Genomic DNA, 27,410 nt, shown 5'->3' with positions numbered 1-27,410 from the left:
ACATTTTGGTAGGACTAATCAAAATAGAACATACATGGTAAATGGTAGGGCATTGAAGAATGCAGTGGGACAGAGGGATCTAGGAATAATAGTGCATAGTTCCCTGAAGGTGGAATCTCATGTGGATAGGGTGGTGAAGAAAGCTTTTGGTATGCTGGCCTTTATAAATCAGAGCATTGAGTATAGGAGTTGGGATGTAATGTTAAAATTGTACAAGGCATTGGTAAGGCCAAATTTGGAGAACTGTGCACAGTTCTGGTCACCGAATTATAGGAAAGATGTCAACAATAGAGAGAACAGAGAAGATTTACTAGAATGTTACCTGGGTTTCAGCACCTGAGTTAGAGAAAGATTGAATAACTTGGGTCTTTATACTTTGGAGCATAGAAGGTTGAGGGGGGACTTGATAGAGGTGTTTAAAATTATGAGGGGGATAGATAGATAGAGTTGACGTGGATAGGCTTTTTCCATTGAGTAGGGGAGATTCAAACAAAAGGACACCAGTTGAGAGTTAGGGGGCAAAAGTTTAGGGGTAACACAAGGGGAACTTCTTTACTCAGAGAGTGGTGGCTGTGTGGAACCAGCTTCCAGTAGAAGTGGTACAGGCAGGTTGGATATTGTCATTTAAAGAAAAATTGGATAGGTATATGGACAGGAAAGGAATGGAGGGTCATGGGCTAAGTGCAGGTCGGTGGGACTAGGTGAGGGTAAGCATTCAGCACAGACTAGAAGGGCTGAGATGGCCTATTTCTGTGCTGTAATTGTTATATGGTTATTATAATTCCATGCAGTGCAGGTACCAAATAACTTTCAGAGAAAAGCAACGCTAATAGTCAGTGGATAGTAATGGTCAATAAATTTACCTGGTATCAGCCAAATGTTACTACTACAAATATTAGCTAGCTATGGAAGAACATTTTAGACATTTGATATACAGTACACTCAAGACTTACAACAGCTGATATTTACCTTCAGTTATGTCCCAGGGCACACCACCCAAGAACACTTTGCAGGAATAGATCGGGTTCTTATAATTCCGGGGTGGCAGCTGGCCTCTCCATGTAAATGTGGCTTCACTCATTGCTTTAGGAAAGATGGAAAAAAAAACACCAAGGGAGTTGCATTTATTAGTACTGATACCTCATTACTTTGGAATACTGAAAGACACATCTTGGAATATATACACAACTGCACTATGCACCCTTGCCACATGACTGCAAGAAATGCATGTGCAGCAGCTCTAGCCTGAGACATGCTGTGCAAAGCAGCTGGTAAGTCACTTCCTGGAACAGAAATTGTCTGGTTATATGCAACTACGTACTACAAAGCCATGGAAACTTCACACGAACACAAGAAACCAGAAAGTTTACAATCTAAGTTTGTGGCTACAAGGATAAAGCTGTCACATTTAAATAAATTTGGAAAGCTAAAAAAAGTGAAGGTAACATTAGTGACAGAATAAATACTTTCATTGCACAGCATCTTTAAAGTCATTACAGTATTACACATTAAATCTCAAACATTTACCTTAGTTTATCTTGTACCAAATTGCATTTCCATACCCAAATACACCTGAACAGATACCTTCATTTTGACTGGACAGATATCTAGCAACTTGGATACCACTAATGTTGAGAATGAAGTTTAAATTTCAACCCACATTTTGATGAACATTAGCACCCATTTAGTAAAAAAAATATCACCCAAAAAGATGCAAATGTTCATTACTTTGTATACAAGTATCTGGTCACAGTTTGCGTTTAGAAAGGGTACAGGAAACCCAAAGTTGCATAACATAGCCCTGTGAACCACCATGCCTTGGCAATATGATCTATTGGAATCCATTGGCAATACCTGGTCCATAGCTTTCCACACAATGACATTCCAAGCACCTGGAATATCATTTAATCCAGAGCACCTGCTACAACTCAGGTAGTGCACACCAGGTACTAACCATCCTGAGGGAACAATTCTTCAAATCCTCAAACTTCTTCCATAAACTATTACCCTCTAGTTTTGGATACCTCTTGGACAAAAGTTCATCTTTAGTTTTTATACCCCAGAGCCCCTCAGACTGCTCTGCTTCAAGGAAAAACCCATTTTACAAAGGCAATTAAACACTAACTTGCGAACCTCCCCTGCACACACTAATGCGATCATGACCTTCCTATAGTAGTGTCCAGAACTGTGGCCAAGTCAATGATTTATTGGACCATAACCTTGATCCAATACGCTATGCCCTGGCTAATGAAGACTGTTACCTTGTTTGGTTTCTTCACAGCACATGTGCTACCACCTGCAGGGATCCGCATTCTGTTATGAATGGTTGGGCCTTGAGTAGAGGAACACATGGATCTTCAGTGTGTATATCCTGTCCACATTCTCCCAAGGAATATCTCACTTAAGATTAAATTCTATCTGCCATTACTGCTCATTTTTAAAAAAATGATAATTTATTGTAACCCCAGATCATTCTCACTAATTTGTCTTCTACATTTATATCCAACTTAAACAGCAAACAGGAGTCCCTACACTGAAACAGCAAGATACAACTCAGATTTCCAATCACAAAAATCCTACAACTACCTATTGAAGCAAAACACTTCAAAGCAACTTCCAAAAATTACAAGAATTGAGATCAATCAAAATTGTTTAAATTTGCAGATTAAAAGCTTTGAAAAAGCCAAACACCAATGTTGGATACTTTGCATATTAACAGAAGCAAACAGTACTACTTAAAGGATGTGGAATATACACAAAACAATGTTACTGGAGAATTTAAGCAATGAAACAAGAATGTGCCCACCTACCTGCAGCTTGTCTATGCAGTCTAGCCTCTTTTTCAATGCTGAAAGGATCTTCTGGACTCTCCAAAAGATCCCAATTTGCCCAACCAGAATTTGCTGACCACCTTTTGAAGGGGTTAGGGCTCATTGGATTCGTACCCGAAACTTGATCTTGATCCAGTCGAGGGCTCATACCAACCCGTTTCATTGAATCCCTATTTGCTCCACCCATTGGCAGGAAGGAAATTGGAGGAGAAATTCGAAGGCTCGACTATATTAAGAAAAACATGTTTGGTATACCAAGATTTTTCTCACTATCCAAAACTTGCATTTCAAATTAAATCTTTATCAAGGACTCATGCAGAGACCCTAAAGTTTATCATACTTGGGAATTCAAGTATATAAGCAAAACAAAACTAGTTCTCAAAGAATCAAGTCCTAGTCCAAGTTTAAAAATTGTAGTAGACAAATTGTTCTGATGTTAGCATTACTATTAAATGTTTGTCAAAATAAGACTTTGCTACAGCAATTTAGGCATTCAACATTTAAAAATGAAAGCTTCAACTTTCTATTTAAATTTCTGAATTTCAATATCATTTATCAATTCAATTTAAATGTAAACATGCAACCATTTTGGATCATGCACTAAATTAGGATTGTTTGTACCCACAGTACAGGTAGAGTGACCAGGACTGTGCATTATACCATCTTTTCAACCATGTTATTCATGTTAATGTCAAATTGACAAAGCATTTTAATTTTATAAATACTGACATTCACTTTTTACATAAACATTCTGCATCTTTCCTTTCCATTTTCATGAATTCACTACCTGGTACCTTAGCACCCAAATATCAACCATTCATACACAAGTCGAGTACCCCTATCTGAAAACATCCGAAATCTGAATTTTTGTGCTGACATGATGTCACAAATGGAAAATTCCACAAGGCTACGAGGAAGGTTCCCGGACAGTGTGTAGGTCTCCACGCTCCGGACAGTTCTCAGAAGTGGCTTCGCATGTAATGAACAGAAGTTAATGAAAAAATAGAAAAACACTGCACAAAGCCAAAGATGCAAATCGTATTGAAGAATGGATTTATCAGAGTGAATATATGCTGTTAAACAGTATGCTGATCATGAAACAAGCAAAGGTATCCAGTGAACTGAAAATTGAAGATGATTGTGAATACTCAGTATGCTGGTTGCAGAAATTTAAGGCATTACATTAAGTTTTATTTTAAGTGTCTGATCATGAAACAGTAGAGAAATTCATTGTTGAGTTTGCCAAGATTGTCGCTGATGAAAATGTAACAGGTCTACATGCTGCACACACAAAATACTGGACAAACTCAGCAAACCAGGCAGCATCTATGGGGGATTAAAAAGTACAGTCAAGCTTTTGGGCCTAGAAAAGATGAGTAGATTCAAAAGGTTATACAGGGCCCCAAAGAGTCCTTCCAGGTGAGGCGACTCTTTACCTGAGAGTCTGTTGGGGTCGTATACAGGAGGCCGCACGGGGCACAGTATATCAGTGAGACCCGACGTAGATTGGGAGACCATTTCACCAAGCACTGCTCCATCCACCAGTAGTGGGATCTCCCAGTAGCCACCCATTTTAATTCCACTTCCCATTCCAATATATCTATCTATGGCCTCTGTCATAATGAGGCCACACCCAGGTTGGAGGAACACCACCTTGTATTCTGTTTGGGTAATCTCCAACCTGATAGCATGAATATTGATTTCTCCAACTTCCAGTAATGCCCCCAACCCTTCACCATTTCCCATCCCCTTTTCCCCTCTTTCACCTCATCTCCTTGCCCACTCATTGCCTCTTTTTGGTGCTCCTCACCCCTTTTCTTTCTTCCAGGGCCTTCTGACCTCTATCAGACTCCCCTTTCAGCTCTTACTTCTTCCCTCCCTCTCCCAGTTTCACCCATCTTGTTTCTCTCCCCTACCTTTTAAATCTACTCATTTTTTCCTCCAGTCCTGAAGGGTCTCAGCCCAAAATGTCAACTTTACTCCTTTCCATGACTGGCCTGACTTCCTCTGGCATTTTGTGTTGCTTGAATTTCCAGCATCTTCAGATTTTCTTGTTTGTGATTTGAAGTCTACATGATTGTTTTTATAAAACCCAAAATACAAATAGTGTACTGTAATCTTTTAATCAAAACACATTGTAGGTGGAAACTGAAAGCCTGCCGTTATCTGTTGTTCATCAGCTGATTCAGGTATTCTCCTGATGCTGTTGTGCTGCTTTTGTTATCCTACACTTGCTGATTGAGGTTCAAGGTTTGATCAATTTAAGAGCCAAGCAGAGTTAGAAAGGTTGGATACTGTCCATATCAAGGTGGGAAAGCCCAAGCACATGACCAAGGAACGATCCAAGATTTGTACAGTTTACACACCAGACCAGGCTGAAATAGTTGGGGTCAGAGGCAAGAAACAAGATGTTACAACTCATGCTCCACAGGCTTTACTCATCTTTATGCTGGACTGAAACTAGGGCCTTCAACTAGAGGTCTTCTGGATCAGCTGCAGTGATGCCTGGCATTGTGAACTTCAGTTCAGAATGCTGTTTGCTTGCTTTCGTTGTTTGTATGGTTTGTTTTTCCCTCTTTGCACTCTGGATGCTTGGTCTGCTTTTTGTTTTAATGGGTTCTATTGGGAGTTTTGTTTTGTGGCTGCCTGTAAGGAGATGAATCTCAAGGATACATAAAGTATACCTACTTCAATAAAATATTACATTTCAAAGTACAATTTTACTAATTACATGTGTCATGAACAAGTGTAAGACAGACTACTTACTGGTAGCCCACAAGTTACATCAGAGATGGTGATTTCCAAGCTACATTCAAAAACAATATTCAAAACACTTCTAGCACTAAACATTTCAGACAAGGGGTACTCAATTTGTACTATTTAAATAAAAACTTAGGTAAAGTCTCTAACACATCTCATTGACCAGGCCCAAAAAAGCAGCAGTGCTTGCTCAGTTAGTTACATGCATGATAATGATCTTTTCTCTTCAATACTTCAAGATCTAATATGTAACCACATCCCTTTGTGACTCCTCATCTCCCATCAGGGCTTAACACTTTCAAATATCACTGAAATAGTCACATATTCACCATAATTCAGATGTTTCAGATTGCGTCCACGATATCCTGAAGTGGGAGGGAGAACAACCAAAGGTCATGGTACATATTGGTACCTACAACATAGGTAGGAAAAGGGAAGAGGTTCTGAAAACAGACTACAGGGAGTTAGGAAGTTGAGAAGCAGGACCACAAAGGTAGTAATCTCAGGATTACTGCCTGTGCCACATGACTGAGTATAGGAATAGAATGAAGTGGAGGATAAATGCATGGCTAAGGGATTGGAGCAGGGGGCAGGGATTCAGAGTTCTGGATCATGGAATTTCTTTTGGGGCAGATGTGACCTGTACAAAAAGGACGGGTTGCACTTGAATCCCAGTGGGACCAATATCCTGGCAGGGAGGTTTGCTAAAGTTACCGGGGAGAGTTTAAACTAGAACTGTTGGGGGGTGGGAACCATACTGAAGAGACTGGGGAAGAGGCAGATGGCTCACAAATGGAGAGAGCTTGGAGACTGAGGGAGCATAGGCAGGTGATAGAGAAGGGACACTCTCAGACCGACGGTTTAAGATGTGTCTATTTTAATGCAAGGAGTATTGTGAACAAAGTGGATGAGCTTAGTGTGGATCAGTACCTGGAGCTATGATGTGGCCATTACAGAGACTTGGATGGTTCAGAGAAAGGAATGATTACCTTGAGTGCCAGGTTTTAGATGTTTCAGAAAGGATAGGGAGGCAGGCAAAAGAGGTGGGGGCGTGCCACTGTTGATCAGAGATGGTGTCACGGCTGCAGAAAAGGTGGACGCCATGGAGGGACTATCTACGGAGTCTCTGTGGGTGGAGATTAGGAACACGAAGGGGTCAATAACTTTACAAGGTGTTTTTTTTTTTTATATAAATATATAGGCTGCCCAATAGTAACAGGAATATCCAGGAGCAGATAGGGAAACAGATCCTGCAAAGGTGTAATAGTAACAGTTGTCGTGATGGGAGATTTTAATTTCCCAAATATCTATTGGCATCTCCCTTGAGCAAGGGGTTTAGATGGGGTGGAGTTTGTAAGGTGTGTTCAGGAAGGTTTCTTGACAATATGTAGCTAAGCCTACAAGGAGGAGAGACTGTACTTGATCTGGTATCGGGGAAGGAACCTGGTCAGGTGTCAGATCTCTCAGTGGGAGATAGTGATCATAACTATCTCCTTTACAATAGCATTGGAGAGAGATAGGAACAGACAAGTTAGAAAAGTAAACTTGAGGAATTCTGCAGATGCTGGAAATTCAAGCAACACACATGAAAGTTGCTGGTGAACGCAGCAAGCCAGGCAGCATCTCTAGGAAGAGGTACTTTCGGACCGAGACCCTTCGTCAGGACTAACTGAAGAAAGAGCTAGTGAGAGATTTGAAAGTAGGAGGGGGAGGGGGAGGGGGAGATCCAAAATGATAGAAGACAGGAGGGGGAGAGGTGGAGCCCAAAGCTGGACAAGTGATTGGCAAAAGGGATATGAGAGGATCATGGGACAGGAGGCCCAGGGAAAAGGAAGGGGGGGGGGGGAGAAAGAGAAGAGACCCAGAGGATGGGCAAGGGGGAGAGACAGAGACAGAGAGAGACAATGTGTTTATATAATTAAATAACGGATGGAGTAGAGGAGGCCGTGGACAGACATATCAGAATGGGACATGGAATTAAAATGTGCGGCCACTGGGAGATCCTGCTTTCTCTGGCGGACAGAGCATAGTTTTGCTGAACACCTATCTCCCAGTCTGCGTCGGGTCTTGCCAATATATAGAAGGCCACATCAGGAGCACCGGACAAAGTATATCACACCAGTGGACTCACAGGTCAAGTGTTGCCTCACCTGGAAGGACTGCCTGGGGCCCTGAATGGTGGTAAGGGAGGAAGTGTAAGGGCATGTGTAGCACTTGTTCCGCTTACAAGGATAAGTGCCAGGAGGGCGATCAGTGGGGAGGGATGGGGGGAGATGAATGGACAAGGGAGTCGCATAGGGAGCAATCCCTGTGGTAAGTGTGGGGGGGGGGGGGGAGGGAAAGATGTGCTTAGTGGTGGGATCCCATTGGAGGTGGCAGAAGTTATGGAGAATATGTTGGATCCGGAGGCTGGTGGGGTGGTAGGTGAGGACCAGGAAAAGTTAGAAGAGTGTTTAATTGGAGTAAGAGGAATTAAGAGGCTATTGGGCAGGAAACTGGAAGCTTAAATTGGGAACAGATGTTCTCAGGGAAAGGTATGGAAGAAATGTGGCAAATGTTCAGGGGATATTTGTGTGGTGTTCTGTATAGGTATGTTCCAATGAGACAGGGAAGTTATGGTAGGGTACAGGAACCGTGGTGTACAAAGGTTGTAGTAAATCTAGTCAGGAAGAAAAGCTTAAAGGTTCAGAGAGCTAGGTAATGTTAGAGATCTAGAAGATTATAAAGGTAAACAGAAAGGAGCTTAAGGAGGAAATTAGGAGCCAGAAGGGGCCATGAGAAGGCCTTGGCAAGCAGGATTAAGGAAAACCCCAACACATTCTACAAGTATGTGAAGAGCAAGAGGATAAGATGTGAAAAAATAGGACCCATCAAGTATGACAGTGGGAAAGTGTGTATGGAAACCGAGGAAATACAGATACTTAATGAATACTTTACTTCAGTATTCACTATAGAAAAGGATCTTGGTGATTGCAGTGATGACTTGCAGCAGACAAAGCTTGAGCATGTAGATATTTAGAGGAAGAGGATGTGCTGGAGCTTTTGGAAAATATCCAGTTGCACAAGTCACCAGGACTGGATGAGATGTACCCCAGGCTACAGTGGGAGGCAAGGGAGGAGATCGCTGGGGCTCTGGCGATGATCTTTGCATCATCAATGGAGTTGGGAGAGGTTCTGGAGGATTGGAGGGTTGCAGATGTTGTTCTCTGATTCAAGAAAGGGAGTAGGGATGGCCCAGGAAATTATAGACCAGTGAGCCTTACTTCAGTGGTTGATAAGCTGATGGAGAAGATCCTGAGAGGCAGGATTTATGAACATTTGGAGAGACATAATACAATTAGGAATAGTCAGCATGGCTTTGTTAAGGGCAGGTCGTACCTTATGAGCCTGATTGAATTTTGAGGATGTGACTAAACACATTGATAAAGAAAGGAAGATGTAGTGTATATGGATTTCAGAAAGGCATTTGATAAAGTACCCCAATGCAAGGCTTATTGAGAAAGTAAGGAGGCATGGGATCCAAGGGGACCTTGCTTTGTGGATCCAGAATTGGCTTGTCCACAGAAGGCAAAAAGTGCCTCAGGGATCTGTTCTGGGACCTCTACTCTGATTTTTATAAATGATCTGGATGAGAAAGTGGAGGGATGGGTTAATAAGTTTGCTGATGCCACAAAGGTTGGGGATGTTGTGGATAGTGTGGAGGGCTGTCAGAGGTTACAGCGGGACTTAGATAGGATGCAATATTGGGCTGAGAAGTGGCAGATGGAGCAACCCAGGTGTGAAGTGGTTCATTCTGATAGGTCAAATATGATAGCAGAATATAGTATTAATAGGAAGACTCTTGGCAGTGTGGAGGATCAGAGGGAACTTGGGGTCTGAGTCCATAGGATGCTTAAAGCAGATTGATTGTGGTTAAGGCAGCAAACAAGATTTACAGACCTCAATTTCTGAAGAAACTTGGAATGAGGTTTTTAAATGTTAATATTTCATCGCTATGTGCTTGTCATTCCCTCCTACAATATTAAAGTGGTTCATAGGGCTTATATGACCAAGAATAAATTCTCATTTTTATAGAGATACATCTCCCTATTGTGATAGGTGTAACAATGGAGAAGCTTCACTTATTTGTATGTTTTGGACTTGCTCAAGTCTTGGAAAATATTGGAAAGAAATGTTTCAAATTTTCTGTACTCTTTAAAGCAAATTTTAAACCTAATCCTCTGACTGCCCTATTTGGTATTGTTGGAAGCAAAGATATCAATTTGAAGACATCTGATTTGTACATTGTGGCTTTTATCTCTCTTATGGCTTGAAGGGTGCTCTTGTTTAAATGGAAGGATGCTGTTCCACCTAATCATGCTCAGTGGTTACGAGATGTTATGGCATGCCTAAATTTAGAAAAGATTCATTGTTCAATTTCTGAATCATGACTTTCAAAATTAGGAGCCATTTTTAAATTATTTTCATAATCTTTGATTTTCTGTTAAAGTACAGAAGGTGGTTAATAGTATATTTTATTTGATAAATTCCTCCCCCCCCAAAAAAAAAAGCTTTGGGTGTAGATTTTTTTTTAATAAAATTGTTTATATTCTAATATACAAACTAATCTAATCCATATGAATACAGACTAAGGAGTTCGTTAATGTGATTCAATATACTGTATCTGGTATTATATTTTGTTCTGTTTTATAATATTCTCTTGAACTCTATTCTTATATAGAAATCAAATCAATAAAAATATTGAAAAAGGCATACAGTGTATTGGCCTTCATCAATCGTAGAACTGAATTTAGGTGCTGAGAGGTAATGTTGCAGCTATATAGAACCCTTGTCAAACCCCACGGAAGTACTGTGCTCAGTTCTGGTCGCCTCACTACAGGAAGGATGTGGAAGCCATAGAAAGAGCGCAGAGGAAATTTACAAAGATGTTGCCTAGAATGGGGAACATGCCTTATGAAGACAGGTTGAGTGAACTCAGCCTTTTCTCCTTAGAGCAACAGAGGATGAGAGGTGACCTAATAGAGGTGTACAAGATGAGAGGCATTGATCATGTGGATAGTCAGAGACTTTTTCCCCAGGGCTGAAATGGCTGTCACAAGAGGGCAAAGGTTTAAGGTGCTTGGGAGTAGGTACAGAGGAGATGTTGGGGTAAGTGTTTTTTTTTTTTTTTTTTTTTTTTTTTTTTTAATTAACACAAAGAGTGGCGAGTGCGTGGAATGGGCTGCCGGCAACAGTGGAGGCAGATACAACAGGGTCTTTTGAGAGACTTTCGGATAGGTACATGGAGCTTAGAAAAATAGAGGGCTATGGGTAAACCTAGTAACTTCAAGGTAGGGACATGTTCAGCACAACTTTATGGGCCAAAGGGCCTGTATTGTGCTGTAGGTTTTCTATGTTTCTATAATTCCATCAAGAACTACAGCATTTTTTTTTAATATATAAATGGTTCAACATGAGCTAATGGAGAATTTGTGAAATTGCACCAATTAACACATCAATAGCAACAAATTCAAAAATCTGCTAATTCCTCTATTTCCTCACCATCCTCCAATCAGACCCTTCCAATTAGAAAGGGACCACTACAGTAGCAAACTTATGTCAGATATTCCACGACAGTCTGAGGACATACCAGACTGTTCAATCTTTGTGTATTAAAACACTAAAATATCACGTGTTGTTACTGCTAATAGGAAGTTTGAAAAACAGCAAAAATTAGCTTTGATCTCATTCTTATAAAACAAAAATGCATTTCTATGACCCATGTTTGCTGTAGAACAAGTCAACATTAACATTTTAGCAAAGGCACTCACCTTTACAGATCTACACAAGAAAGTAGTTGGAAATTACATAACGTGCAGCCACTTATCAAAGCATGACACAAATATTAAAGTGGGAATAGTCAAGTCCCAAGGTGACACTAAACTCCGTATCAAGGCTAAAAGTCTCCTACCAATCTTGCTGAAGTAGTCCAATACAAATCTGCAAATTTCACTATGTACCCAAAAAGAAAGCAGATTAGGGTGCTCAGGTACAAATGCAAGTAATCAGGCAAGACATTCCAGTCTTCAACTAAATTTGAAAAACCCATATTAATACTCATATCAACTTGGCTTCTGAAATTGAAAATTCTTACCATTAACTCTGAAAGGGGATCTGAACCAGAGCTGATGCCACTTGTGTCCGAGTCCGAGGGGCTGCTTGAACGAGAATCCAACATGGAACGACTATCCAATCGCTTTGGCAAAGATGATGCAAATTGGTCAGCATAACTTGTGCCTATTGGATCCGGTGATGGGAACCCAACTGATGTTCTAGGCAGCTGAGTACTCAGTGGATTAGTGAGCAAGCTTAAAACTGCAATTAGGAAAATGAGCAATTTCAAAATGCACAGCTTTAATTAAAACACTTCTCCAAACAGCTGAGTGGTGCAGCTTGCACTCCATCAAGCAGCGCCCCTACATTTGCCCCTACTAATACAGGGTCACCATAGCAAAATACTGTTAGAAATTCAGATCAGATGGTATCTGTCGAGGAAAATGGACAGTTGACATTTCAGGTTGGAGCCAGCTATTCTTCTGAACATTATACTGATAATTTACAGATAATTACATCTTGATCTCAAGTAAAATCATATTGCCCTTCCACCTTCAATCCTACCACAGCTCTTTTATGCCCTTGTACAACTAAGAGCACTTTTTTCCCCCTTCACTCCATTGCTTCCACACTTTACAGAAGCCCTGTGGCTGGATGGCCAAGAGGATTGCCCAAGGAATAGTGATATGGCAGAACTACCATTTATGAATCTTCACGAGAGGTTGAACCAACCTTCAACTTTAATCATTTATTTTCACCTGCTACAAGAAACAGTAAAATGAAACTTTTTTAATATATAAAAACAGACCCATTCTCAGCAACACCTTACCCAACCTCATGTATATACATTTCCCATCAAAGCTGCTGTACAGTCATTACACAGAGCCATAGCATAATACACAGAAACAGGCCCTCTAGTCCAACTGGTCCATGCTGACCACAGTATCCTTCCTGCTAGTTCCAGTTGCTTATGGTCAGCCCATAACCCTCGAAGTTCCGCTCCTCCATATAACCATCTAAATGCCTCTTAAATGTTGCAACTGTACCCATCTCAACTTCCTATGGCACATCATTCCAGGTACTCACTAGCCTCTAATTACCTCCCAGGTTTCAAATCTCTCCTCTCATTTTATAATGGGCTCTAGTTTTGGCCTACCTAACCCTCAGGAAAGACTGACAGTCCATCTTATCAATACTGCTCGTGGTTTACAAGATCCAGAATCTCCAGTGGGGAAGGCCCGGAATCCTCAGCTTTGCTTGTTGCTCAGCAGCCGGGATGGGGTCAAAGCACTCAAAGTTTCCGGCCGGACTCAGTCAGCTGTGGTCAGGTGCTTCCAATGCATCGACAGTTGTCGGCACCCGGAGGTTTATGGAAGGGAGAGTTTCTCCCTCCTGCTGCCTGCTGTCGGGGGGTCGATCGAAACTTTGAGACTTGTTTTACCATGGCCACGGTCTGCTCTTTATCAAATTATGGTATTGCTTTGCATTGCTGTAACTATATGTTATAATTATGTGGTCTTGTTGGTGTTAGTCTTTGATTTGTCCTGTGTTTCTGTGATATCACTCTGAAGGAACAATATATCATTTCTTAATGCATGCACTTCTAAATGACAATAAATGAGGACTGGGCGTCCTCAATCTAATCTAAACCAACAAGACCCCCAGGTTTAATACCAAATATGCTACTTATTCCATATGCATATTCACATCCAAATTGTTTTTATATAAGTAGAGGCCCTCAACACAAGGCCCTGCCCCACCCCCAATTACAAGCCTCCACTTGGTGAACTATCCTTCAGCCATCTTGCTTCCAATCAGAGCCAGTTCTGAATTCATGTCACAAGCTTCCCAAAACCCATACAACCTAATCTTCCATATCAACCTGTCATACAGGACCTTGTCAAAGGCCTCAGAAGTTCATACAGACTATTAACCATCCTATCTTCATCTATCCCCGAGTTACCTCTTCATAAAACTCAATTTGTCAGACATTACCTCCCACAAATGCTATTGCAACTTGAAAAAGGCACCCAATCATTGCTAGACTCAAATTATGGAGTATAGCTGAAAGACAGACTGGCTACAAGAAACCTGACAAATTGACTACAGCATGGACTTTGCAAGTCAGGAGGTATCAATGGAGGAATCTGCCATCACTATTCAAGATCATGGCTGATCTGGTCATGAATTCAGCTCCACCAACCTACCAGGACTTCCATCTTTTAAATAATTTTGTATTCATAGGCAGCATTCTCTAATGCATCTATTTGAATGGGGGAGCGTCAATGACCACAAACTTGATTTCAAAAAAATCTAACCTAAAAAGGTAGCTTGAATTTAAACTCCCCAGTTACAGAAATTTACAAATCAAGACTTCTGACTAACTAATTAATAGGCCATCAGGGAACCCCACCCAAGGCCCAATCACTGTTGCATTCAGCCTTGTTTCTAGGTCAATTGACTCCACAGCTATAAAAGCACAACTTAGCCCATCAAATGTGGGCGAACCTACATGGACTGAAGCACATTAGTTAACTACTTTATAGTAACAACTAGACAACAGGGTGACCCTTTGGGGCACACTTTGAGAGAAGGGTAGTGCAGTCTGATATGACCAGAATGAACATTAAATTTTCTTGAATGCTATTGGTATCGCTTTGCTTTGGAAACTAAGTAGAAAACCTCAGTTTATTAAAGAACAATGCGTAGCAAAGAAAATATAGCTCCTCGTTTAATGAAGGACACTTTTGATGGCATCATTTCTGGTTTATCTGCCACCCCCATGCTTCTTCTTGTCATTCTGGAGATATGCAGTCCTTTCATCTATCATCTCTTCTGCTGTTTATTCTTTGTCTCTGATCCTGGAGTCGTGCATGCCTCTCCTCCCATCTCTTCTCATCTTTCTTTGTCCTGACTCTTTGATCCTGGAGTCCGTGACCTCATCCAATTCCTGTACTCTCCCTCTCCTTGCCGCTTCCCAATGACGTTTGGCATCATCTCTTGACCATAATGTCCCCCTTCCCTTTCCACATGGCATAATTAGGCTTACCTTTTTTTTTTTAAAAAAGCCCTAATGCTGGATAGAAGATATGAAGCACTAACACCAAAGGATGCTGATTATTCTTGATGTGGTTGGCGCTCTCCTAAATGGATGTGATATAGTCACCACTGTCCTTTGACTGCAAAGTGTTTTATGGGTTTCTCGAAGTACATCATTACAATAAGATGTAATTATCTTATAGATGGGTGGCAGTTAGATCTGTCCCAATCCTGCACATGATTAGCAGAATGTGACCCCTCAAAACAGAGCTGCCCTGCCCTTTTGCTCCGGTAGGTGTCGCTGCTGAGGCTGGCCATGCACATGCATCAGGCTGTCCGATTTCCATAATGGCTGATTGGCTCTCAGGTGAAAGCCAGCCTGTTGATTTTTTGGCAAATGATCAATTTTATATGAATATACAACCCTGAACTTTGCCTGTATTCTGTAAGTTAGCACATTTTAATTCGATTTAGCCAAAAAAAAAAAAAAAAAGTGCTGCTGTAATGCACCATTTGCACAAACTGGAGGCCACAAACAGACAGGGCATGAGAGTTTTAGTATTATATAGATTAATGACTTGACAACTGCAGCTGCTCCCTGGTTACAGAAGTAGTGAATTACAAATATCCAACACAAATTTCAGTTAGAGCAATACATCACAAACCCACAAGATAGGAGAGCAGAATTTGGCCCATTGAGTCTGCTCTGTCATTTCATCATGGATGATCCAATTTCCCCTCAGCCCCAATCTCCTGCCTTCTCCAGGTATTCCTTCATGCCATGACCAATCAAGAATCCAACCATCTCTGCCTTAAATATACATAAAAACAACCTCCACAGCTGTCTGTGGCAACAAATTCCACAGATTCGCTTCTCTGGCTAAAGAAATTCTTCATCTGTTATAAAAGGACACCCCTCTATTCTGAAACTGGGTCCTCTGGTCTTAAGACTCTCCTACCATAGGAAACATCCTCTCCACATCCACTATCAAGGCTTTTCACAATTCAATAGGTTTCAATGAGGTCACCCCTCATTCAACTGAATTCTAGAGAATACAGGCCCAGAGCCATCAAACACTCTTCATATGACAAGCCATTCAATCCTGGAATCACTCGTGAACCTTCTCTGAACCCTCTGCAGATTCCTAACATCCTTTCTAAAATGAGGGGCCCAAAAATTGCTCACAATACTTCAAGTGAGACCTCACCAGTGCTTTATAAAGTTTCAGCATTATATCTTTGCTTTTCTATTCTAGTCCTCTTGAAATGAGTGACAACACTGCATTTGCCTTACTCATCACAGATTCAACTTGTAAATTAAGCTTTAGGGAATCCTGCATAAAAACTCCCAAGTCCCTTTGCATCTCAGTTTTTCATATTCTCTTCATCTAGAAAATAGTCAACCCTTTCATTTCTTCTACCAAAGTGCACGACCATACATTTCCTGACAGTATTCCATCTGTCACTTCTTTGCCCATTTTTCCCAATCTGTCCTTCTGTAGCCCCTCACTTCCTCAAAACTACCTGCCCCTCCACCTATCTTCATATCTGCAAACTTTGCAACAGAGCCATCAATTCCGTCATCCAAATTATTGACAAAAAAAATGTCCCAACACAGCCCTCTGTGGAACACTACTCACCAGCAGACAACCAGAAAAGGCCCCCTTTATTCCTACTCTTTGCCTCTTGCCAATCAGCCTCTGCTTTATCCATGCTAGAATCTTTCCTATTATACCATGGGCTTGTAGTTTGTTAAGCAGCCTCATGTGTGGCACCTTGTCAAAGGCCTTCTGAAAATCCAAATACACAACTGATTCTCCATTGTCTATCCTTTTTGTTATTTCTTCAAAGAATTCCAACAAATTTGTCAAGCAAGATTTTCCCTTGAAGCCATGCTGACTACAGCCTATTTTATCATGTGCCTCCAAGCACCTCGAGACCTCATTCTTAATCAACTTCAACATTTTCCCAACCACTGAGATCAGACTAACTGGTCCTTTGTTTTCTTTCTTGTCTCTTCTTGGAAGAGTGAAGTAACATTTACAAATTCCCAGTCTTCTAGAACCATTCCAGAATCCAATGATTCTTGCACGATCATTACTAATGCCTCCACAATCTCTTCCACCCAATTGGTCCATGCTGACAATGTTGTCATCCTAGTAAGACAATTACCTGCATTTGGCCCATCTCTCCAAACTCCACTGCTCCATATATTACCCAAGTATGCATTAAATTATGCTATTGTATCTGCCTCAACTACTTCCTCAGGCAGTTCATTCCACATTGTCACCAATGAGTTAAATGCTGCCCTTCAGCTCTTAAATCTTCCCCTTCAAGTCTATGCCCTCTAGTCCTGGACTCTGGGGAAAAGATTGTTACCATCCACCTTCTGTGCTTCAATTTTAAACACCATGGTTGCACCCCATTATGTTGCAGGAAATTAACACCTAGCCTGCCCAACCTCTCCCTGCAACTCAGGCTCTAGCCCTGTCAATACACTTGAATCTTCTCTGCATTTCAATTTAATACATCGTTCCTATGACATGGTGATCAAAAATTGTACAGTATTCTAATTAGTGCTTTACCAATGCTTTGTGCAACTGCACCAATGTCTTAACTCTAAAACTTGATGCTCTGATTGAAGGCAATTGTGCTAAAACAGAGCCTTCCTTCCTGATGCCACTTTCAAAAAACTGCACTTGTACCACTTGGACCCCTGTTCAATTAGACACCCCATAGTGCCATACCATTCCTAGCACAAATCCTATGTTGCTTTGACTTTACAAAATTTATTACTTCATACTTATTGAATTTTTTTTTATATATATATAAAAAACTCAGTCACTTCCTTAAGAGATCAAGGTCCCCTTTAATCTACAATAACCTTCACTATCATCCATACTATATTTTGTCACCTGCAAATTTCCTGAAGTCTGCATTCACATCCAGGTCATTTATATGAAGAATTCCAACACCAACCTCTGCAGCACACCACTAGTCACCAGCCTCCCTTCCAAGAAAAAACCATCAATCTCCACACACTGCTTCTGACCTCCAAGTCACCTACTAGATGTCATGGAGTCTAGGGAGAGCTAATCAACCAGCCAGTCTGTCATATGGGATCTTGAAGTTCAATAAACATCCACTGCTCTACTCTATCTACATCTTAGGTTTTTACTTCAAGGGACTCTAGAAGATAGAAACAACTTCCTGTGCACAGAGCTATGCAGCCTCCTAATGAGACAGGACATCCAAATGCTGATAGATCTCATCCCTTCAAATTCCTACAAATGTCAGGCTGACCAACCTGTAGTTCCCTGGTTTGTCCTTGCTGCCCATAAACAGAAGGATTTTAGCCACCTGTCTTTTGGGAACTTCAAAGGTTAACAATGAATCAGATTTCTGCAAGGACGTCAGCAATTTCTTCTCTAGTCTCCCAGAGTCTAAGGATGCGGTCAGGCCCTGGGGATTTGTCCTCAATTCTCCAACACACTGCTCTCACTAATCAGATCTCACCACTACAAAACAATTCAGATCACTTGGGGAAAAAAAACCTCAGCTGCCTTCAAACAATATCGCAAACCCCAGGCCACCTCATCAGTTTGTATGCACTAATATTTTTGATTTTCCACTCCACCCAGGCTGCATTCCAACAAACATGCTATAGTACAGTTCATTTGCTGGTAACATCCATCATCTATACTGACTTCTCCCAGACTTCTTTGTAAATTAGTCCAAGGATTTCATTACAAATTTGGAGGCAATCATTCATTTTGGAATTACCAAAAAGTTCAGTTCTCAAGAATTGAACCTTTACATAACTTTGGAAACCCATGCAATAATCTTGTTTGTCAATTTCTACGGGGGAGGGGGAGGGGGAGGGGGAGGGGGAACAACTGATCATTCAGAAACGGCTTCCACTCACAGACCGGCAATATTGCTCACAAGCAGCTTTTGGGCGGGTCCTTTGTGATGTCACCTGAGGTCACCGACTGTGACCCCTCCTCCAGATGCAGTTGATCCTCTGCAGTGAACCCGGCACCCAAGCAAGGGCGGACACACACCAGGTTCCCGCTGATCGTACCTTTCCACCCTGTGCGTTTAAAGTTGATCCCCTGATCAGCCGTCCAAGAGCTTCCCACTGACTCGGGAGAGGCGCACCGCTTCCAGGGTCTCGTTACGTCGAGTGTCGTGTGTCCTGCCTTAGCGAACCTGTCCCTTTTTATCCCCCTGCTGGGGTATCGCCTGTCCATCACTTCAAACAGTTCAGGGTTCAAAGGGGGAGCCGCTCTAGACAGCTCTCTCGCCTGTCCCTTCATTACACATCTCCAGATGCTGCTTCGTTGTTCCTTATCTCTCCTTCCCCTGAGGACAGGTGGCAGACCAACTGCTGATGCCACTGATGCTAGCCCAGGCCAGCAAACATCTTAATTTATGTGTATTCTCGTCACAGTATGCTGTCTCAAAATGGTGGCAACCATCAAGTGCCCTCTTCTCACTGCTACCATCAAGATGGTAGTACAGGAGTCTGGTGTATGGGGTGTCAGGGAGGGGTAGCACCTCTGGTGGGGGAACATGTCACGTCTTTTTTAGGGCAGTTAGTCCACCTTTGGTCCCCACCTGGCACTCAGCTCTCACCTGTGGCTCCCCGTAGCTGTTTGCATACAACAGCGGCCACACCCCGGGCACCAGCTTCGACAAGCCAGCTAAACCAGGTGAGGGTAGCCAATGGGTCTCAAACCCTCGGTGAGATAGGGAGTTGTCTATCCCAGCATGCGAAGACAGACTCTGGCGGATTAAGTGGACGAGACCAATGGAAGGTCCAACGGTCAAGGCAGCGGTCTCTGCAAGCGTCGTGGAACATGTAGAGCAGGACAGGGTACAGAAGACGTCCTGGTCATCCACTGCGCCTAGTCCCATCTCCAGCCGTCTAGACTATCTTGCCACTGGATCCAGATGGGAATTGGGAAAAGAGAGTGAGGCTGACATTGCGCAACTCTCCCTCACTTAAATCCAAATCACGCGCTAGTCTTGACACCATCATTATGGTGTCGAGGTCTTCATCGACGTCAATGATGGACGAACAAGACGACAGGAGTCTGAAGTCACACAATGTTTCAGGAACAGCTTTTTGTATAAAAACTGCCACTCCTCCCCCCCCTCCCCTTTCTCCTCCTTTTGCACTTTGTTTATACATCTCACACGCACACACGCAAAAGCTTGGGCACCTCTGGTCAAATTTTGTTACTGTGAATAGCTGAGTAAAAGATGACCTGATTTCCAAAAGGCATAAAGTTAAAGATGACATTTCTTTAATATTTTAAGATTACTTTATTTCCATCTTTTACAGTTTCAACATAACAAAAAAAGGCCCGAAGCAAAAGTTTGGGCACCCTGCATGGTCAATACTTAGTAACACCCCCTTTGGCAAATATCATAGCTTGTAAGTGCTTTTTGTAGCCAGCTAAGAGTCTTTCAATTCTTGTTTGGGGGATTTTCACCCATTCTTCCTTGCAAAAAGGCTTCTAGTTCTGTGAGATTCCTGGGCATCTTGAATGCACTGCTCTTTTGAAGTCTATCCACAGATTTGATTACGTTCAGGTCATGTGAGCACCATGGCAAAACCTTCAGCTTGCACCTCTGGAGGTAGTCCATTGTGGATTTTGAGGTGTTTAGGATCATTATCCTGTTGTAGAAGCCATCCTCTTTTCATCTTCAGCTTTTTTTTTAAAAAAAATGTGATGTTTGCTTCCAGAATTTGCTGGTATTTAATTGAATTCATTCTTCCCTCTACCAGTAAAATGTTCCCTGTGCCACTAGCTACAACAAGCCCAAAGCAATCCACCCATGCTTAACAGTTAGAGAGATGTTCTTTTCATGAAATTCTGCACTGTTTTCCTCCAAACATACCTTTGCTCATTGCAGCCCAAAAAAGTTCTATTTTAACTTCAATCTACAGGACTTGTTTCCAAAATGCATCAGACTTGTTTAGATGTTCCTTTGCAAACTTCTGAAGCTGAATTTTGAGGTGAGGATGCAGGAAAGGTTTTCTTCTGATGACTTTTCCATGAAGGTCATATTTGTGCAGCTGTCGCTGCACAGTAGAACAGTGCATCACCACTCCAGAGTCTGCTAAATCTTCCTGAAGGTCTTTTGCAGTCAAATGGGGGTTTTGATTTACCTTTCTAGCAATCCCATGAGCAGTTTTCTCAAAGTTTTCTTAGTCTTCCAGACCTCAACTGTTCCTGTTATCTGCCATTTATTAATTACATTACAAACTGAGGAAATGGCTACCTGAAAACACTTCGCTATCTTGTAGCCTTCTCCTGCTTTCTAGGCATCAATTATTTTAATTTTCAGAGTGCTAGACAGCTGCTGAGAGGAGCCCATGGCTGCTGATTGTTGGGACAAGGTTTGAGTCAGGGTATTTATAAAGCTTTGAAATTTGCATCACTTGAACAAGCCATAGCCCTAACAAGCTAATTAAAGTCTGAGACCTTGGTAAAAGTTATGAGAGCTCAAATCTCTTGGGGTGCCCAAACCTTTGCATGATGCTCCGTTCTACCCCCCCCCCCAACTAAAATTGTACAAAAATAATACATTAATCTTACTTAAAATGTTGGAAAGAATGTTTCATCTAACTGTGACTTTGAGATCAGTTCATCTTCTGCTCACTTAACTATTCACAGTAACAGAAATTTTGACAGGGTGCCTAAACTTTTGCATGCCACTGTATATATAGACACTTATTGTAATTTATTGTAATTTATAGCTTTACTATTATGTACTGCAATATGCTGCTGCCACAAAACATTTTTGCATGAATTTCCCAAGTTATGCAAGGGTTCAATTCTGAGAACTAAACCTGAATTTTTGGCAGTCTGAAAGTAATGATTGCCCAAAATACATCAGTGATATTAAATCAAATTCTGACTAATATTACCAATTACAAATACTTAGAAGTATGAAATAAACATCAAGTGATACAATTTCTGGATGCCTTCATACTTAACAGTCCAAAAGAATGATACAGTGCCTATAAAGTGTTCATCCCTTTGGAAATTTTCATGTTTTATCATTGAACTAGTGGATTTAATTGGTTTTTTTGACACTGATCAACAGAAAAAGATTCACGTCAAACTGAAAACAAATTTCTATAAATTGATCTAAATTTATTGCAATTATAAAAACACAAAATAATTGCATGATTACTCAGCCCCTTCAAGTCACTTTTTAGTAGATACACCTCCAAGGCCTTTTCTCCAAATTGAGACTAGTGAAGCACCTAGGCAATAGTTGTATGCGCAGTCTCATCTCAGTCACTGAAGCTTGCAACTCCCACAGTTGTTATAGGTCTCTTGATGGCCTCCCTCATGCTCACTCAGCTTTTGAGGACTGCCTGCTCCAGGCAGATTTACAGCTGTGGCATATTCTTTCCATTTCTTGATGACTGAATATCCCTTGAAGTACAGTTAAGTTAGTGACTTGGATACAAGAAAATTCCCATCTCCTGACATACTTTTCAATAACCTTTGCACAGAGTTGTTTGGAGTGTTCTTTTCTCTCCTTGTAGTTTTTGCCAGGATACTGACTCACCAACAGTTGGACCTTCCAGATACAGGTGTATTTTTACTACAATCAATTGAAACACCTTGACTGTGCTAGGGTGATCTCCATTTAACTAATTATGTGACCTCTAAAACTAACTGGCTGCACCAGTGATGATTTAGTGTCATATTAAAGATGAACTCATTTCTGCATACCTCAACAGTTTTATCCCCCCCCCCCTGTTCAATCCCTTCCTACTTATGTTCGTGACACTTTTCACGCTCTTAAACTTTGATGATTTTAAGTTCCCTGGCCCCCACCGTTTTATTTTCACCATGGACGTCCAGTCCCTATATACTTCCATCCCCCATCAGGAAGGTCTCAAAGCTCTATGCTTCTTTTTGGATTCCAGACCTAATCAGTTCCCCTCTACCACCACTCTGCTCTGTCTAGCAGAATTAGTCCTTACTCTTAATAATTTCTCCTTTGGCTCCTCCCACTTCCTCCAAACTAAAGGTGTAGCTATGGGCACCCATATGGGTCCTAGCTATGCTTGCCTTTTTGTTGGCTTTGTGGAACAATCTATATTCCATGCCTATTCTGGTATCTGTCCCCCACTTTTCCTTTGCTACATCGACGACTGCATTGGCGCTGCTTCCTGCACGCATGCAGAGCTCGTTGACTTTATTAACTTTGCCTCCAACTTTCACCCTGCCCTCAAGTTCACCTGGTCCATTTCCGACACCTCCCTCCCCTTTCTAGATCTTTGTCTGTCTCTGGAGACAGCTTATCCACTGATGTCTACTATAAGCCTACTGACTCTCACAGCTATCTGGACTATTCCTCTTCTCACCGTCTCTTGCAAAAACGCCATCCCCTTCTCGCAATTCCTCCGTCTCCACCACATCTGCTCTCAGGATTAGGCTTTTCATTCTAGGACCAGGGAAATGTCCTTTTTTTTTTATATAAATATAAAGAAAGGGGCTTCCCTTCCTCCACTATCAACTCTGCTCTTAAATGCATCTCCCCCATTTCACGTACATCTGCTCTCACTCCATCCTCCCGCCACCCTCCTAGGAATAGAGTTCCCCTGGTCCTCACCTACCACCCCACCAGCCTCCGGGTCCAACATATTATTCTCCGTAATGTCCACCACCTCCAACGGAATCACACCACTAAGCACATCTTTCCCTCCCCCCCCCCCCCGCTTTCCGCAGGGATCGCTCCCTACACAACTCCCTTGTCCATTCGTTCTACCCCCCCCCCCCCCCCATCCCTCCCCACTGATCTCCCTCCTGGCACTTATCCATGTAAGTGGAACAAGTGCTACACATGCCCTTACACTTCCTCCCTTACCACCATTCGGGGCCCCAAACAGTCCTTCCAGGTGAGGCGACACTTCACTTGTGAGTCGGCTGGGGTGATATACTGCGTCCGGCGCTCCCGATGTGGCCTTTTATATATTGATGAGACCCGACGCAGACTGGGTGACCGCTTCGCTAAACACCTTCGCTCTGTCTGCCAGAGAAAGCAGGATCTCCCAGTGGCCACACATTTTAATTCCACATCCCACTCTGACATGTCTATCCACAGCCCCCTCTACTGTAAAGATGAAGCCACACTCACTTTGGAGGAACAACACCTTATATTCCGTCTGGGTAGCCTCCAACCCAATGGCATGAACATCCGACTTCTCAAACTTCCACTAATGCCCCACCTCCCCCTCATACCCCATCCATTATTTATTTTTATACACACATTCTTACTCTCCTTTTTCTCCCTCTGAATATACCCCTTGCCCATCCTCTGGGTTCTCTCCCCCCCCTTGTCTTTCTTCCTGGACCTCCTGTCCCAAGATCCTCTCGTATCCCTTTTGCCAATCACCTATCCAGCTCTTGGCTCCATCCCTCCCCCTCCTGTCTTCTCCTATCATTTTGGATCTCCCCCTCCCATATCTCTTACTAATTCTTACTTCAGTTAGTCCTGACAAAGGGTCTCAGCCTGAAACGTCAACTGTACCTCTTCCTAGAGATGCTGCCTGGCCTGCTGTGTTCACCAGCAACTTTGATGTGTGTTGCTTGAATTTCCAGCATCTGCAGAATTCCTGTTTACTTTTGTAATCAATTATTTTGTGTTTTATATTTGTAATTAATTTGGATTACTTTGTAGACGTATTTTCACTGACAGAAGTCTTTTTATTCAGTGTCAAAAAATGCTAAAGTAAAACATGAAAACTTACAGGGGGGGGCAGGAGGGTGAATACTTTTTATAGGCACTGCATACTTAAAAAGTCAAAATCCATATCAAAATACACCCACCTCAAATGGCTCATTATCCATTCGACTCCTTTTGTGAAACCATACATTTAAGCCAGGGATATAAATAAAAAGCACAAGCAACACAAAATGCTAGAAAAACTCAGGTCAGATAGCATCTATGGAAGGAAAAAGTCAATTTTGAGCCAAGCCCCTTCATCAGGATTGGAAAGGGGGCAGAAGCCAAAAACATCACCTTGGCATTCATTCATACCCTTAAGTTCACTCATCAACATTCACTCCAGAATACCTCTTTATTCCTTCATGCATAACCCCACTTTCACACCAAATTGATTTACCATGTTTTCACCCACTCAATCTACATCTTGTTGCAGAACCACTGCTTCAAATGCTCTTCCACCCACTTTCAAATTAGCTTGGAAAATTTGCTCTCTCAACTGAAGGCCAAGAAACAATCCCTGTGATACTTCACCAAACACCCTTTCTGTCCAAAAGAAATTTATTCATATTTTTTGTGTGACAGCTTTCAATCCATGCTAACACTTCAGCACAATTTCATCACCAACTTGACAAATACTTTTGGAAATCTAAATACAGGATTCCCCCTTACCAGGTCTCACATTCAAGAGCAAAATTTTGTCAAACCACCTTTCATAAAATCATGAACCATTTTCAATTATATGTAGCTTTCCTCAGCTATTAGTTACTTCTGAATACTAGCTTCAGTATTTTGCCAATAGATATTAAACTGGCCTGAAGTTCCCTACATCCTGTCTTCCCTTTTGAAAAGTGTTATTTTCAAATTTCCAAACTTCTGGAATTTAGCAAGTTCTGAAAAAAAATTAAATCAATGGATCCTCCATCTCTGCAGTCACTTGGTCCTTTGGCCCAATGAATTTCTAACACTATTCACAGCAATAGGGATTTTTAAACAAGTCCCTCTTATTTCAAATTAGCTCCTGTTAATGTAGGGATGTTTGCAGTATCCTTCATAGTGAAGACTGGAAATTTAACTTTTATTGTTTCTTTCCCATTAATTCACTAGTCTCTCAGATTCCACATTTGGGCTGCTACCTTTCAAGTTCTTCCTCCATATATTACTACTTTGATATCACATGAAACATTCTTCAAAATCAGTTTTCTGTTAAGTTTTTTTGCTACAGGGTCTCAATATTTCTAGTCCTCTGGCTTACCTGTATTTGCACTTGGTATGTCCTACTTTGTCAGCACACAGTATAATGTTAAATTGCAAAGTGTCTCCAATGTGAAACATTGACTCTTTCCTCAGATATAGCCTGACCTGAGTATTTTCAGCATCTTTGTATGGATCATCCTCAACCTCATTTATTAACTACAGATTATGCTTCATTCTCAAGGACCCCTTCTTTCCAATTGGGATAAACTCTTGATTATGGACTAGCTGTTTAATATCTGCCGCTCTTTTTTAAAACCCAATTACCCTTAGACAATTCTACCTTCATAGCATTGGAACTGTTCTATTCAAGTTGAAGACAGTAGCTTCAAACCTGTGACATTCACCCTGAAGCTGAATCTGGAATTCTAGCCTGTAGTGGCCATTAGCAATCACTTAATCCTTAAATTTCAAGAGGACAGTTTGTTCTTTAAAATGCTATTTAATTTATTGGCACCTTTCTGCTCACTTAGCCCAGAATCTTCTAATATTTAATCTTGTTCTTTTCCCCCCAACCCATTCTCCCACCTTTGTCATGCAATCCTCAACTACTTTACCAATCAACTCTTCCTCAGAAGAGTTAGCCTGCACAATCCCAGTGGTAATAAATTTCACACATTTCCCACCCTCTGGCTGAAGATATACCTCATCCTGGTTCTAAATATAATAAAAAAAAAAAAAAAAAAAAAAAAAAAGTCCCATAGTTCGGCCCTCAGATCCGAGAATGATCATTGGAAACTATACTGGCCTTTATTCAGTAGGCATTATACACTCCAGAAGTTCTTTTGCAATACCTTTGCTTGTTTGGTTCATTTGTTCAGTATTAAGATCTTATGCTATTACAAGTCTCTTCAAAAGATGCTGTATTTTTCCACAATCTACTTTAATTGGGGGGGGCGGGGGGAGAAAAGACAAATTTGGGTGGAATATGGGCTACTCCTACACTTGTCTTTCTACTATTCATGACTTAAGCCCCAATTCATTCTACAATAACCACTGCCTCTATACCAAAATAGACTGATTAAAACTACCATCCAAGCTTCTCTCCCTTTGACATGTTCTTTGAAATACTGTACAATTTGGAAAATTTCAAAGATTAAACTTGGCATTTTACTAAATCTGTATTACATGCTTTATTCTTCCAAATTTTCTGCCCTTGCCTGTCACATTCTGCTTGCAATGTACTGTCACACCTCATTTATTGAGCACCCTGGAGATATGGTCTCAATCCCCACCTCAAAGACCTTTAAGGCTTAAAGAAATAGGATGCTATACTTGTATACTGGATAGTCATGTACATAATATCAAGTTGTTTCTTCAATGAGAATACAATGCAAAGGTCAGCTTTAGTCCTAGGAGATAAGAAATATGCCTTCTATTTAGGCAGTACCAAGGCAGACACCCATAGAAGCCATTTTTAAAAACTTGAAAATTAGATGCCTCCAGGTAACAAAACCAGTATTTAACAAGAGAAAATCTGCTGATGCAGGAAATCCAAGCAACACACAAAATGCTGAGGAACTCAAACCTGGCCTGCTGAGCTCCTCCAGCATTTTGTGTGTTGCCAGTATTTAGAGGAAATAGGGAAATATATTCAGTACAATTAGTATTACATGGGAGAAAAAAAAAATTGAGGTGCAGCAAAAGATCTGAAAGATAAATGGAAGACCC

General features: G+C 41.5%; 1 protein-coding gene across 7 annotated transcripts in view; it reads right to left on the bottom strand.

Moving 5' to 3' along the window:
• LOC140211987 (cytoplasmic polyadenylation element-binding protein 1-like) overlaps positions 1-27,410 on the bottom strand; it is a 111,299-nt gene that overhangs the window by 25,225 nt on the left and 58,664 nt on the right. For all 7 annotated transcript variants that reach the window (XM_072282308.1, XM_072282305.1, XM_072282306.1 and 4 more), the window contains 3 exons: positions 11,725-11,945; positions 2,811-3,057; positions 970-1,083 (listed from right to left, as the gene is read on the bottom strand). In XM_072282308.1, coding sequence (XP_072138409.1) covers positions 970-1,083; positions 2,811-3,057; positions 11,725-11,945 — 582 coding nt within the window. The remainder of the gene's footprint in view (positions 1-969; positions 1,084-2,810; positions 3,058-11,724; positions 11,946-27,410) is intronic.

Source organism: Mobula birostris, chromosome 18 (genome assembly GCF_030028105.1).
Source record: "Mobula birostris isolate sMobBir1 chromosome 18, sMobBir1.hap1, whole genome shotgun sequence".
Classification (NCBI taxonomy): domain Eukaryota; kingdom Metazoa; phylum Chordata; class Chondrichthyes; order Myliobatiformes; family Myliobatidae; genus Mobula; species Mobula birostris.
The sequence above is the reverse complement of the archived record's forward strand: the minus strand, read 5'-3'. Positions and strand labels throughout refer to the sequence as shown.